Here is a 16,547-nt window from a genome sequence, read left to right on the forward strand (position 1 = left end):
TGTTTAAAGCGTTTTTACTGTGTAAATTCTTGAAAGACTTGTAAAAGCAATGTAAAAACTTAGTTCGTAAAATCAATGCCTGAAACCTTACCAATCCGCTTTTAATACTGTAATTAAACGAAAATACCTCGTTAACAACCTTTTAAATTTCTTTCAGGATCCTTTTTAGCTTTTCATTCCGTTTTTAGTAAAGGGTGAATTCCAGAGGTTTGGAGCTATCAAGTGCTTGTTTATTTAAGTACCTTCATTTTCATAGTAAATTTGAGAACATCTATTTTTTAATGTGATTATTCAGTATGTTTTAAAATCTAGTCTTCATCCTCATCATCCTCCTTGCGTTATCCCGACATTCGCCGCGGCTCATGGTGCCTGGGGTCCGCTTTGACAACTAATCCCAAGATTTGACATAGGCACTATGTTTTAAAATCTAGTATTATACGATAGTTATAATGAGCTATTAAAACTTCAATGTCCCTCATGTGAACCTCTAGTTTTTGACACAAGATCAAGGCCTGTTAACTCTCTTAGTAAGATACGACCCCTTGTAAGGGTCCCCCCACATCTAGCGTCTCGCGAACGTCGTCGCCTCTCCAACGCCCGCGCGGCGTCGACGCCGCGCTCCCGCAGCGCCGACGCGACGTTGCAGCGCCTCTCGAACGTCGACGTCGCAGTGGCGTCCGCGCGGCGTCGACGCCGCGCCAACGCCGCGCCCGCGCAGCGCCTCCGCTATGCCAGCGGCTATCAACGTCCAGCTAGGGCTTCCAATACCGGGATCCCAGTATCTCGGGATTTTTGTAATCGGAATCGCGGTATTTTTAGTAACTAACAAATTATGGCAAATAAACGTAAACTACTAATCAAAACCTGTAGCGCAGCTTTCTGAGTACGCAATGGTTAAATAACACGAGACTGTTTAGGTATAATTGAGATATATTAAATAACGTGCATCCTAAAGTAAACAAACAAATCAAGTGACATGATATTGTCATGCAGACAAAAATAAGAACAGGCGAAATATAAAATTCAAATACTATGAAGCATAGACATGCTTGCTGTAAGCCAGTAACATAATAGGTAATATGCAAATAGTAAGATTATATAAATACACATTACATTTAAATCTAACACGCCCTCTTAATGTGTATATTATAATTATTATCAACACAGATCAGAAGATAGTAATGCACAAAACATAATATTAAAACAAAGAATGCATTCCTAGACCGGACATACACTCGTAATGCTTTACTTTCGGTAAAGCCTTAGTTAATATATCTGCCAACATGAACTCAGTTGGCAAATACACCAACTTAATCTCCTGATTTTCCTTTAAGACATGCCTAAGAAAATGATAGCGAATATCGATATGTTTCATGCGGGAATGAAACACTGGATCATTGGCTAGACAAATTGCTCCTCGATTATCCACATTTAAGGTTACTTGTGCAAACTTACCCAATCCGATTTCAGTTAGCAAGCTGTTCAAATACATCGCTTCCTTCATCGCTGACGCTAAACTAACATACTCCGATTCGGAAGTGCTCGTGGCCACACATTTCTGTTTCTGGGATCGCCATACCACACACGCACCACCTAATACAAAAGCATAGCCAGAATATGAACGCCTGTCTAATACACAGCCTCCCCAATCAGAATCAGAATAACCCTCTAACGACTTACCAGTCTTTGTAAACACGAGTCCATACTCTTTTGTCCCTTGTAAATAACGCAATACGCGGGGATTCCACAAACTGTGCTAACTTAGAAACGGTATTTGAAATATCAGGTCGAGTTCCAACGGAAAGATACATCAAACTTCCAATTAATTCCCGATATGGATATTGCTCTTCGGATTTCGTGTCACTTTTAAAGGGTTCAAATTTCAAGTTCACTTCCATTGGAGTCGACACGGATCCTTTACAATTCTCAAAACCGAATTTCTGTAAAAGATTTTCAACATATTTTTGTTGTGACAACTTAATTTTACCTTTGACATTTCTGTCAATGTCAATACCCAGAATATATTTTGCGATGCCATAGTCTTTGAGTTCAAACTCACTGGCCAGTTGCTTTTTGAACTTTTCTATGTAAACTTTATTCTGTGAAGCTATTAATATATCGTCAACGTACACCGCAACAAAAAGTTTGGAGTTTTCGTCGATGTCTTCATAATATAAGCATGGCTCATTTAACGATGATCTCAGGCCCATGCGACGAAGTTGGTCGTCTAACCTGGCATTCCACTGGCGTCCCGCTTGCTTCAATCCATATAATGACCTCTTAAGTTTGCAGACATTGCCCCCAGCGCTAATATCGGCTAACATTTTCTTAGCTCGTTCATACGTGTCAGATCCTACTTCCTCTAGCTCCAAGAGCTTCTGTAGACTTTCCTTAAGCAATTCAGGTATCTCCATATATATTTCTTCATCCAATGTACCATTTAGATAGGCTGTGTTAATGTCTACTTGATGGATTTCCATATCCAATTCTACCGCAAGTGATGTTAACAATCGTATCGTGTCTAATCTGACTACCGGAGCAAAAGTATCGTGATAATCAATACCATATTTTTGGCTGTAGCCTTTCGCCACAAGCCTTGCCTTTTTCTTCTCTGTCTTGTCAATGTTCAATTTAGTTGTTAAAACGTAGCGGCAACCTACTATCGCTCGCCCGACTGGTCTCTCAGCTATATCCCAGGTGTCATTCTTTACAAGACTTTTTATCTCCGATAAAATGGCTTCATTCCATTTCTGTTTTTCATCACTTGACAGTGCTTGTTTTAAAGTTATCTGGGCAGCACCAGCGAATTCCTGGCAGTCAGAATACTCTTCTGAGCCACTTTCTGTTTCAACATCTGGCATCCTTTTAGTTACACCAGCATAATCTTGACAGGCAGATGATCTTTCTACATTACATTCGTCAGACGATCCTTCTACATTACATTCTGCTTCGACTTCTTGTCTCACTTCGTTCATGTGGTAAATTTTTCTTGGTCTTCCAATGTGTCCTCTCTCTAAACGCGGTCTACCAGGCCCTCTCTTCATAACCTTGACTTCGTCAATACAGGAGCCGACATCTTGAACGGGAGTATGCGACGGACCAGCAATTGATTCCACATGAACCGTTGCTGTCTGGTTGTCATCCCCGTGCGATTCTGTCTGACCCACGTCATTTCTAACTTCCTGAACACTCTCTATTTGTGTTTCAATTGGATCATTCTGAGGGTTTGATTCTGTAGCAATACCTTTGGGTGAAAAACTTATTTCAATTAAACCAGGTGAAGAACTCGTATTAGTATCCATCTGTACCTCTTCATTTCTGACTTCTAGGGGATCTAATTCACTACATTCATGCTCGTCTGTCTGTTCAATTAACTTTTGAAATTTGACATCTCGAGATACGACAAGTTTTCGCTCCTGTGGTAACCAAATCATGTAACCCTTTCGGTCGCTTGGATACCCCACAAAAATACCATCTATTCCGCGTGGAGCAAATTTGTCCTTGTTTTCCTCTTTATTTAAAATGTGGACTCTAGATCCGAAAGGTTGCAGATAACTTACTGTTGCAGGTCTACCAAACCATTTCTCATAGGGTGTTTCGCCTGCTAAGCTGCTAGTTGGACATCTATTTCGAATATAACATGAAGTCAGTACAGCATCGCCCCAAAATCCTGGTGAGAGACCTGATGATATTAACATGCACCTGGCCATTTCTGTTAATGTCCTGTTCATCCTCTCTACTACTGGGTTTTGCTGGGGTGTACCAGGGATAGTCAGCCTTCTTCTTATACCTTCATCCTGCAAGTATTCATCGAACTCTCTACTACAATACTCTCCTGCATTGTCAGTGTGAAAGTATATTATTTTCTTACCTGTCAAATTTTCAACATGTTTCTTATAAATCTTGAAGAATTTTAACGCTTCACTCTTTTTATTTAGCAAAAACACTTCGCACCATCTAGAAGAATCATCAATAAAAGTGATGAAGTATTTTCCTCCACCAAGAGCCTCATGACGCATGGGACCTACAATATCCGAATACACAATCCTCAGTTTCTCGTCACATGGTCCATTTCCTCTCGGGAACGGAGACGCAATCATTTTCCCACTAGCACAAATACTACAATCATACAGTTGATTCAAATCCGCCATTTCAAATTTTATGCCAGTTTTGTTCAAAAGCCTTACCAAATCTTTTACGTTTAAATGTCCCAAGCGCTCGTGCCACAACTTTACATCATCATTCTTACCAATAACTGCTGAAGCAGTCCCAAGCCGTTCTTCGTCATGATAAAGGTTACCCGAACGATTTGCGACCATGACAGTATTTCCAGTGTCATTCACAACATGAGCTGCATACTTATCGAATATGACTCTATAGCCCCTATCTGTAATTCTCGCAACTGAAATCAAATTGCATCTCAGATCCGGAACAAATAATGTATCTTTTAACTCCACAAATGTTTTTAAATCATCTTGGCATGTAAGTAACCTTACTGTGCCCTTACCTTTTACATTAGCTGACGAATTTGTGGCTAGGCTAAGCTTACCGGATACAGGTGTAAAAGAATTATCAAATTTAGGAGCCTCATTACACAGGTGCGAGGTGCACCCGCTGTCCATGATCCAGCCCTCATTCCCATCGCACGCAGCAGCTTTATTGTCTGAAATACAATTAAAAGTTACAAGACCATAATTATAATTTTGTTCATCGCGATTAGACTTCGACACATACTTATCGGCACTGTCTTTGTATCGTTTCTTGTTATCATTTATCTTACATTCATAGGCTTTGTGGCCATAATCTTGACACTTCCAACATCTACCTTTGAAGTAAGATCTACTGGCACCTGCTCCACTCAACGGCTTAGAATATTTTCCTTTTACAACAAATGCTCCATCGTCTATACCTTTCTGTCGCCTTGAAGAAAACTCTTCGATAATTTTAATCTTTAAGGCCTCTGGATCTGGCAACTCATCCCTAGACTCAATAGCGCATCTAAAATTTTCAAAACTTGGTGGGAGACTATAGAGGAGCATGATAGAGATTAAATCTTTATTCATCTCTATTTTCATATCAGCTAGCTTATTTCTGACGTCAAAGAAATGCATAACATGTTCCCTGATATCACCATCTTCCTGCATTTTGTGAAGCAACAACTGTTTCAGTAACGTCGCCTTCTTAGCGGGTCCTTTGGAGGCATGTACGCTCTCCAGTTTCAGCCACACCTCTCGCGACGTCTTACAATCACGCAGATGACGTAATTCGCTAGGACTGATAGCAAGTATAAGATCGGACTTAGCTTTTGCATCTCCAACGCTCCACTTCCGTGCTTCCTCCACCTCGGCGGGCTTTACGCTACTCCCATCCACGTAGCTCCAGGCATCATTTTTTATAAGAACCGCTTCGGCCTGAATTTTCCACGTTTCATAATTTTCTTGAGTAAGCGGTTCTATTTTCACAGTAGTACTCATTCTGTTGACCTCTCTACGCCAACCTTTACTTCCGTGTCAACCGTACGTACCACAAAATACGTTGACCTAAAACTGACTCGACTTCAATTTTAAATATACCTAGGGCTCTCTGGGCCCATAACCATTGTAGCGCAGCTTTCTGAGTATGCAATGGTTAAATAACACGAGACTGTTTAGGTATAATTAAGATATATTAAATAACGTGCATCCTAAAGTAAACAAACAAATCAAGTGACATGATATTGTCATGCAGACAAAAATAAGAACAGGCGAAATATAAAATTCAAATACTATGAAGCATAGACATGCTTGCTGTAAGCCAGTAACATAATAGGTAATATGCAAATAGTAAGATTATATAAATACACATTACATTTAAATCTAACAAAACCTTCAATTTCTGCATCATGACGGTCGAGCGTCTGACGCGTCTAGCGTAAATATTGCTTTTTGCTCTCGTTTCTTCGACACATTCTCTGTTTAGTGTTTTTACAATATTTCTATGAAATGACAGTTTTTCCGATGATTACCTAGATAAGTAAAGATACGTGTCAAGAAAATTCGTTGAGGAGGGCCTGCCGTGAACCTTTTGACACATTTGTCGCACTTGGGAATCGTAAGTGTGACAGGGAAGCAATACATCAAACGTAGTTGATACAACACAGGCCACAGACCCTCTGCAAACAAGTTGATGCACCTACATTATAGAAATAACTTTTCAAAAAATTGGTTAAGGCATACGAACTAAGGGTCCCCCCACATCTAGCGTCTCGCGAGCGTCGCATCGGGCCAACTGTATGGAAAAAGACGCCGCGTCGACGCGACGTCGACGCGGCGTCAGGCTTTGCCCATACAGTTGGCCCGACGCGACGCTCGCAAGACGCTAGATGTGGGGGGACCCTAACGTATAAGCTACTTTTGGTTTATTGCCACTAACGTCGAGTTGGCGCGGCGCTAACGCGGCGTCGACGCCGCGCGGACGTCACTGCGACGTCGACGTTCGAGAGGCGCCGCAACGTCGCGTCGGCGCTGCGGAAGCGCGGCGTCGACGCCGCGCGGGCGTTGGAGAGGCGACGACGTTCGCGAGACGCTAGATGTGGGGGGACCCTTGCGCATGTAGTAATTGGTCGTTCGTGCCGTGTATACCAGGAATAAAAATATATTTTTTTTTTCTCCTAACTGTTACTTAAGTCCGGCTTCCCGGCTTTAGCTAACAACTCCCTCCTTGTGCAACCTATTTCTAGTTTTTTGGCCACTGATATTTTGATTGATATGTGTCAATGTCGATATATGAAAATTCATTGAAAATTGTTATTATCGCTGTGTATTTCTTTTCATGTGAAAATTATAATAGGAGTTCACAGTAAATCAGTAAATTCCACATTATTACACAATACAATGTGTCAATGGTTGTTGAAGGTTCGCTTCGCTAAGGAAAAGTGTCATGCTAATCTAGCTAGAACTATAACTGTGAAGGAAATAGTAAATTAGCAATTGGAAGATCCATGGGAGATGTAATTAATTATTAAGCTTTCATGTGAAACGTGTAGTGTTGCGGAAAGTTCTATTTCGTTATTTGTATTAGTGAAATATTTTGCTTAATACTCTTTAAATGAGGTGGCAGATTATAACGTTCAGTGCTTCGGTGTATGTCGAAAACATGTATTTATGAATAATAAAATATGTAAACATAAATAATATGCCTTTTATTTCATTACAGCAAAAACTAAAGTAACCCACAATAGTTATTTGTTATACAAGGGGGCAAAGTTGTATTTTAACGCCGAGTGTGGAATTGAAAAACGAGCAAGTGAAAGGATTCTATAGTTGAACCACGAGCGAAGCGAGTGGTTCGAGAATAGAATCCTGAACTTGCGAGTTTTTTAACACACGAGAAGTAAAATACATTTGCACCCGAGTGTAACACAAAACTTTTCCCCTCACTATAGCGAGGAAGCTTCAACGCAAAAAATGCGTTTATCACTGATTCCAGTAGTTCCACAGGTGGTAAATCATCTTTATTACTAGATTCACCTACTTTTATCAATTTTAAAGCAGTTAATTTGACTTTATTCAAGGTCAAATTACTTTACTCACTAGTGGATAAAATGCGTTTTTACCCGCTGGTATTAAAGGACAAAACACGTGTTTCCGAGCTAGTGAGGGGAAAATTATGTTTATCGATAGAATTAGTGGCGGAACCAGCGGCGGATCCAGCTTCGTGGAGGGGTCACGTGGTCTATTTGTATGACCAACCTAGGCTTCCGAGGGGGGGGGGAATGACATGACACTCCTCCCCTGGATCCGTGCATGCGCTAAACCGGTTGTCAATTTTAGTTCCATTTTAACCGCCAGAAATTTTTGATCGAGCGTGCTCGTGTCGCCACCGACAGGTATTGTACCACGCAGAGTAAGGTTGGCATAGTTATGGGAGTTATAAATGGGCTGTAAAAAAATCAGATCTTTGTCTTATTTATCAGACTATGGCGGAATGAGCTGGATATGTGATGTCTTATATATCAGACTCTGGCGGTTAAAGGGTTAATGTCCGTTGGAATTTGATTGAGACCGCCACTACCTAGTATAAACGTGTCAAGGTGTGTAAGTGTGTGTGTGATTGGAACGGGGCATTTTTTGTATGGAGTTGGCGTTCTTCTCCTTGTGGGTATTATAATCTTTGCACAAGATCAACTATTTTACACAGAAAAAATTACCTACTTGCTATAATTTGAGCAAGCAGAACAAGGTTAAATAAATACTAATTACACAGGTGATTGCTGTATTAGATAAAGTAAAGAGTTCCTATTGTGTCAGTGTGTATTGAAGTAATTTAGTAGGTATCCGTTTATTAGTTTTTAAAGAGCGTAGCCGTGTTTGCATAGAAAATCGGCCCTTTCGCCAAATGTTCACTGTAATTTTTTTTTAAAGAGCTCTCGTGACAAATATTATTTACTGTAAGTTTGAGGTTTCTATCTTTTTTATTTTCTGAGATATGATTTTTTTATTAATTTACATAATATCCATTTTTTTCAACATTGGCTAATGCGATTCACTTGAACTTTTGGGACAATAATATACATGTAATGACTCACATGTTCTAGCAATAATATTTAATAGTGCCGAAAAAAATCTTGGCTTAAAGTAAGAAACAAATCTTCAGTATTTTTTTTTCTCGCTTTTTAGAAAAGCGACACCTATAGTTCTTTGTCAAGTAATTGCTTATATAAAGGCCCGCAATATATATTTTTTTCAAAATAATCCAGGAGGTACTTCATACTAGAAAATGGAATAATAAAGGATACTACCCATACCGCAAACGAGCTACACAGTAAATAGGTGAATTTTAGTCGCAAACCTCTTTATTATTAACAATATTGGTACTGGAAGATTGCATTCATAAAGGTATTACGACTAAAATTCACCTATTTACTGTGTAGCTCGTTTGCGGTATGGGTAGTATCCTTTATTATTCCATTTTCTAGTATGAAGTACCTACTGGATTATTTTGAAAAAAATATATGTTGCAGGCCTTTATATAAGCAATTACTTGACAAAGAACTGTAGGTGTCGCTTTTCTAAAAAGCGAGAAAAAAATACTGAAGTTTTGTTTCCTACTTTAAGCCAAGATTTTTTTCGGCACTATTAAATATTATTGCTAGAACATGTGAGTCATTACATGTATATTATTGTCCCAAAAGTTCAAGTGAATCGCATTAGCCAATGTTGAAAAAAATGGATATTATGTAAATTAATAAAAAAATCATATCTCAGAAAATAAAAAAGATAGAAACCTCAAACTTACAGTAAATAATATTTGTCATGAGAGCTCTTTAAAAAAAAATTACAGTGAACATTTGGCGAAAGGGCCGATTTTCTATGCAAACACGGCTACGCTCTTTGTATAATTTAAAATTAGTTTATTAATAAAAGGATTTTTCATCGTGTGAACTTACTCTAGATAAAATTTTAAGAAAATCTTACCAATTGAAATAAATATTTACTTAATATCAATTTTGACTCAGTACCTAAATTATGTCTGAACGAGTGTGGTCTACATTCCAAGCAATGAGAAGTGATGGCTTACTGGTGAGACTAAGCATCCAAGATTTACCAAAAACCCGGATAGATGATGGTGTGCAGCTGTTTGTTGATAACTTCTTTTCAGAAGAAACATTTCTCGTGGCTGCAGGTAATTTTTATGAAAATTTATAATATGTAAATGTGTTATTATTGAGAGCCTGCGATGTACCACTGCTGGGCAAAGGCCTCCCCTGGCTTTTTCCTTTCCCTCTGTTTTGAGCAGTCCTCGGTCATTCTTTCAAAAAGAAGTCCAACTCGTTCCGCCATCGCATACGTGGTCTGCCGGATGGATGTACCTATATGTTGTATCAAGTTGTATTTTAACATTATATAATATGTAGGAGTTAGCTAGTATTTAATTCCTTAATTAAAAAATCGTTTCACGATTCTGATAGTGTTTTTTTTTTGTTTTGCGGCCTGCTTAATATTAAGCAGTTACTGAGCAATAACTTCTAATAGCAACTTTAATCTCGGGTAAGATAAACAATATGATCAAAGGTTTTAGTTAATCGTAGTTTCCAAAACTAATCCGTGGAAATCGTATCAAGTACCTAAAGGTTTTTGCATCTAATGAGGTATACATAATTATGTGTTGGTGCATTGGGGTAATTTTAAAAGTCGTCTAATTTCGAAAGTCACACAAAAATCACCATTATTTCCATCATATCAAGATTCCTCTTTCGAAATTACCCGGGCATTTCTATACTTCGAAATTACCCCAATGCACCCTAGTTCTAATTTTTTTAGTTAAGAGGCCTGCTAGATTTTGTAATATAGCTGATATTTTGCTTTGTCCAGGAATTTCACGAAATCCAGAAGCAATAGCAGAGTTAAAAACACTGGTAACGGAATCATTAAAAGATCCTGCTTGTCACAGTGTAATATGTTGTGAAAAAAGAGTTGATGGTAAAGTTGGACGGATCATCGGTGTCTCGTCTATGATATTAGTTACTGAAGTGAGACCTGACAATATGCAGGACATGAAGGTAATTAGCATCGCTCTATAAAAACGGAATGGAAGTCAAACATTACCACTAATGAAAAACAAACAAACAAACGACAAATTATTTAGAAATTATACGGATAATAAGGCTTTTTTTAGTTGCAAGATCATAGTAGGTATTGTTGTTGTATATGTCTTTGGTATGATATATAGATAGATAGATAGATAATTGTTTATTATCACACAAGGTAATATGTACATTTAAAATATATATTGTGTACACAATACCCATACTACTAACAAGGTCACAGGGAAAACTCTTGACTGCTGAGGTCGCCGTCGTCGAAATCGATGTGGAGGACTATATATATATATATATATATATATATATATATATATATATATATATATATATATATATATATATATATATATATATGCATACTACTACTAACAAGTGTGACTAGTCAAGAATTTTAAAAATTAATAACTACATTTCATTATTTTCACATTAACATTTCATAAAATTCACTTATAGTATAGGTACACACTCACTTCAATTCACTTATAGTAGTGTCTTGCTTAATAACAGATCTTTCACTTGAGCACGAAAAACTCCCAAGCTTGATTCCCTCTTGAAATGTTCAGGTAATTTACATATTAAAAAGTTTACGACCAATGGCAATTTTGACCTGGCAATTTTTGTGTCATGGCGAGTTTGTGGGGACTTACGCAGAGATCGTTTGGGTAACGATTCGGGCGCTCGGAGTCACCTTTCTTTCGAAACATGTGTACTGACGTCATTATTTTAAGGGTTTGGAAGTATTCTCTGCACGTACCTATCTCTTTATCCCGCGTTCATGAACACTCTTATCGCTTGCTTTTGCATTTTCAAAACTCTCTGATGGTCCGACGAGTTTCCCCACAGAATTATACCGTAAGACATAATGGAATGTACATAAGCATAATAGGATTGGGAATCGTAACATAATTAATAATACGCACGAGACAAAAACAATTATAAAAAACCTATTGTTGCCAAGTACAGGTGCGCACCCGGGTTGTTTAGCAACAACCAGCTAAAGTTAATGCTTCTTTCCTTATTAATTAGATAAGAACTGTTTAAGTACCTACTTAGATAATAATTAAATAAAATACCTACAATGTAAACGAGCGACAACGGCGGCAGATAAACCGTTAGCGGTTTTCGCTCGCTGTTCCAATGTAAAAAAAATAGTACCTAGTATAAGTGTTTTTCAATAAATAAATTTAAAAAAAAATTGGTATGTAAAAATGTATATTTTTTAAATTGTAGCGCAAAACGAAGGAGCTCCAAACATTGTCTCAATTGATGGAGGATGCGTCTTTGTTAAATATAATGAAGAAGCTAAACATTTCCCACTTTTATGAGGGTTTTGGTGCGGTTGTCCACCCTGAATTCAGAAGATTAGGGATCATGACGGAATTTTTGAAGGCCAGGTAAATTTATGAATATTTATTCCATAGAAAATGATGAAGGGATAAAGAGTGAGAAATCTTAGACGCGCGATTATTATTTACTTTGAAATCGTATAAAGAGTAAAATATCTTAGACACGCGGTTCTTAGCTGAATTTGAATGACTAATTATAATTACTATTTAAATATTAAAATATTTTTAGACTGGACTTACAGTGACCAGTATAGAACATGTTTTTTTTTCGGGTTCTCGACTACTCTCGATATCAGATCGCTTTTGCCAGTTACTTGCATGATGGTAACGAGTTATTCCCAAGATTACCAGTTCACATAAATTTAATTAAACTAAGTGTGAATCATTAAAAACTAGTATTTTTAGATGCTTGGCATGTGTGGCCCACAATGTTCCGGCCACCGGAGCTCTCATGACTTGCATCGCCTCTCAGAAGGCTGCTGAGAAAGAAAACTGGGAGACTGTACTGAACGTGGACCTTCAGGAACTCGGCCGTAAGTACGGCGTGATCTTCGACAATAAAATTTATTTAAAACCAATAAGAGATCTTTTTTCATATGTTTGTGTCGACCGTTTTTTGGATTTATAGGTTCATTATTATGTAGTGCAGCATAATCGCAACCATGTTTACAGTACATTGCTGCTGAGAAAATAGAGAACTTTAGTGAATATTTAGAGAAAATTAAAAATATCTCTTAATTAATGAATTCTGTCTGGTTTAATTTTTCGCCCGTATGAGGCTTACACATTGTATAAGAAGCAGTAAAAGTACCAACATCGTAGTGCCGTCCCGTTTTCTCATACATATTTGTTTGAAAGGGATGACACTTCAATGTTTCTATTTTTTTTTGGTCAGACTGTAAATCAGTTCCATTTTCAAACATTAGAAATGTTAAACTCAACTCACGAATCCAATCACAAAGGGCACTACAGCAGTCAAATTTGTGAGCAATGGAGCCAATACCTTTCCGAATCAATCACTAGTAACAATTTACGCGATTTCCCTCGAGTGTGGGCTGTGATTTACACACTTAACTTGCATCCTTTACAGTCCATTCACGTAGTGGAAGGTATGGGAGCGGGCAGAATAAAGTGATTTATGTACCCGTCACCGTCGGGTCGAAAGCATTATTTTTTTGCATTACCCGGGCAACCTTTGGTCCGGGCGGTTTGTCTTGCGATGCCGGAATTGACGTCAATTTGCAGTAATAAGTTTGGGGCGGGATCTTTTAGCAAACAATGGCTTTGAGCTGAATAACCTTGAGCGTTTTCAGAGTATTTTCGTGCATATTTGCTCAACGTTGAGGGTTGGGCATTTTCGCGAGAAGAATCACCAAAAATATTTTTGTAATGTAGCAAAATTTTATATTTTTCCTACTCAGAATCTCGAGCTCTTTCGATCTGAATAGGGCAAAAAAGAAACAGACAAAAATAGTTCCAAAATGTTCTATTATATTGCATACTTTCCACTTTGTAACCGCTGTACCACAGTATAATAAAGATGGCTGTACACTTGTACAGTGCTTGAAAAATGGTAATAAAGTGAAGAAACGGGACGCTTTTTACACCTACTTATTAGGATCGAAAGGGAGTGATTCTGAGTAGGAAAAACATTAAATTTACCTATTTTAGAAATAATTTTTAAGAAAAAAAAAACCGCCTTCCTTTGGGGTTTTGGTGATAAATACTTTCAAATGGATTGGATTATGTTATCAATTCGTCTGTATATTTTTTAATGTTTGTTATTCGATATCTCCGTCATTTCTGAACCAATTTTGAAATTTGGATGATTCTGAAGTACTTACAGATGATAATGGTTATCAAAACGGAACTCTAACCAGGGGCGGCTCACTCTTCATCAGCAGTTCCACTGCACCAAATGTCACTGTTCTGGACGTAAGTGCATGCTGTTCTTATAAAAATACCAAAGTCACTATAAGTGTGCCGTTCAGATCTGAGGAGTTCCGTTATGACCATCATCAGCAGTTCCACTGCACCAAATGTCACTGTTCTGGACGTAAGTGCATGCTGTTCTTATAAAAATACCAAAGTCACTATAAGTGTGCCGTTCAGATTTGAGGAGTTCCATTCTGACCATCATCAGGAGTTCCACTGCACCAAATGTCACTGTTCCGTACGTAAATGCATGCTGTTCCTTTAAAAACACAAAAATCACCATATGTATGCTTTTCAGATTTGAGGAGTTCCCTCGATTTCTCCAGGATCCCATCATGAAAACTGGGTTCTGAGAAAAATGGGACCAATCTGTATGCATATACATTCAATCAAAAAAAATTTTCAAAATCGGTCCAGTAACGACGGAGATATCGAGGAACAAACATTAAAAAAAATAAAAAAAAACAAAAAATAATTTTTAAGAAAAAAAAACCGTCGCCTTTCGGGTTCTGGTGAAAGTTACTTGCGAATGTTGGATTATGTAGAAATGTGTAGGTATTTTTTAAAACTGCTTTTAATGCTTTAATTATTAGATGGCAACATAAATGAAAATACGTATAACGTTAAGGTTTGAGGAGTTTCCTCAATTCCTCATGAATCCGATATTATATTATAAGAAATCGAAGCTTGACAAACTTTGACTTGAAAACTCAATATGCTTAACAAACATAACTAAATAAATAAATGTCACTGTTCTGAACTTAAATGCATGCTTTTCTTGCAAAAATACCAAAGTCACTTATGAGTGTGCCGTTCAGATTTGAGGAGTACGGTTCTGACTATCATCAGCAGTTCCACTGCACCAAATGTCACTGTTCTGGACGCAAGTGCATGCTGTTCTTATAAAAATACCAAAGTCACTATAAGCGTGCCGTTCAGATTTGAGGAGTTCGGTTCTGACCATCAGCAGTTCCACTGTACCAAATGTCACTGTTCTAGACGTAAGCGCATGCTGTTCTTATAAAAATGGCAAAGTCACTATAAGCGTGCCGTTCAGATTTGAGGAGTTCGGTTCTGACCATCATCAGCAATTCCGCTGCACCAAATGTCACTGTTCTGGATAAAAGTGCATGCTGTTCTTATAAAAATACCAAAGTCACTATAAGCGTGCCGTTCAGATTTGAAGAGTTCTATTCTGGCCATCATCAGCAGTTCCACTGCACCAAATGTCACTGTTCCGTACCTAAATGCATGCTGTTCCTTTAAAAACACAAAAATCACTATATGTATGCCTTTCAGATTCGAGGAGTTCCCTCGATTTCTCCAGGATCCCATCATCAGAACTGGGTTCTGAGAAAAATGGGACCAATCTGTATGCATATACATTCAATCAAAAAAAAAATTTCAAAATCGGTCCAGTAACGACGGAGATATCGAGGAACAAACATTAAAAAAAATAAAAAAAACAAAAAAAAAATACAGACGAATTGAGAACCCCTTCCTTTGAGATTTGGAAGGCGGTTAAAAAGAAAGTTTTTGTGTGCGAAAATGGCCGGTTCTATAAGAATAAATAAATAAATCTAAAGACTGACCAGAAATATATGATTGTATTTTATTGTCAGGATGATTGCGCGTTATGCGGTGACATTGACAGTTGAATATAGTATGAAAATAGTTCTAATGAAATTCTGCAACATGGCGCCACAGTATAATAAAGAGTACTATCGTACAGTATGGCCACTCCCGCTCCCCGCTGAAAGTGCCGCCCACCCCCTCTCGGTTACCTCACAGTTACCGCCTGTCAAAAACGCGAACAGTCGACCTGTCATATCTCACTCATACAAGCATAGTACGCGTTCACCTACACGAGCTTAGACTGTGTGCTAGGAACGCGCCTCTTTCATAATATATTTGATCGCCAGAGTCCGAGGTGTGATGGCGCGTAGTCATATGTGAGTGTGCACGGGAAAACGTCCCACTTGTCGATTGCTATAAAGCCGCTTTGTCAGTTTATTCATATAAAGACAAGTAAATCTCGCCTTAATGGTAACCGACAAAGTGGAACGTTTTACTAAACACACACATATATTTCTGGTCTAAAGCCTGACCCTGACCTGACATTGTTTCCTCAGTAGGTACAGTCGACTTTTACAAACCAAAATTCTAAATATGTAGCCATGACGCCCATGACTCTAATTTCCATTTTCTTAGTGTTGTGTATTATATATTATTGGCATTGTAAAGATGGTTGTGATGAAGTCGACCGTACAAATATAATATACTAGCTTTTGCCCGCGGCTTCGCTCGCGTTATAAAGAGACAAAAAGTAGCCTATGTCACTCTCCATCCCTTCAACTATCTCCACTTAAAAAATCACGTCAATTCGTCGCTCCGTTTTGCCGTGAAAGACGGACAAACAAACAGACACACATACTCTCCCATTTATAATATTAGTATGGATTAAACGAAAATGAAACCGTAACGTAATCATTGGTAGGTACCCGAAATCTGTATAGTCATTTTTTGATGTTGGCTAGGTACCCAGACTTAGTAATGCAGAAATTGCAGAACATTCCCAAAAAGCGGAAACATTCTTGAGAATGTTCACAGAACGTTCCTGCAACATGAAATTTATTGTTTAAACGAGAGAATATACTTGAAATAAAGTTTAAATGGGCATAATG

At 38.1% G+C, this 16,547-nt stretch overlaps 1 protein-coding gene across 1 annotated transcript; it reads left to right on the top strand.

Moving 5' to 3' along the window:
* Positions 1-8,268: 8,268 nt before the first annotated feature.
* Positions 8,269-12,556, top strand: LOC125233509. Its single transcript, XM_048139552.1, has 5 exons — positions 8,269-8,307; positions 9,497-9,663; positions 10,353-10,540; positions 11,813-11,976; positions 12,334-12,556. Exons 2-5 carry the CDS (start codon positions 9,507-9,509, stop codon positions 12,554-12,556), a joined length of 732 nt encoding a protein of 243 aa, XP_047995509.1. The 5' UTR covers positions 8,269-8,307; positions 9,497-9,506.
* The last annotated feature ends 3,991 nt before the right edge of the window (positions 12,557-16,547 follow it).

Source organism: Leguminivora glycinivorella, chromosome 14 (genome assembly GCF_023078275.1).
Source record: "Leguminivora glycinivorella isolate SPB_JAAS2020 chromosome 14, LegGlyc_1.1, whole genome shotgun sequence".
Lineage (NCBI taxonomy): Eukaryota > Metazoa > Arthropoda > Insecta > Lepidoptera > Tortricidae > Leguminivora > Leguminivora glycinivorella.

Coding starts and splice junctions, on each gene's coding strand:
- LOC125233509 (XM_048139552.1), top strand. CDS start 9,507: ATGTCTGAACGAGTGTGGTCTACATTCCAAGCAATGAGAAGTGATGGC. Junction 9,664..10,352: donor AACATTTCTCGTGGCTGCAG/GTAATTTTTATG, acceptor TGCTTTGTCCAG/GAATTTCACGAAATCCAGAA. Junction 10,541..11,812: donor ACAATATGCAGGACATGAAG/GTAATTAGCATC, acceptor TTTAAATTGTAG/CGCAAAACGAAGGAGCTCCA.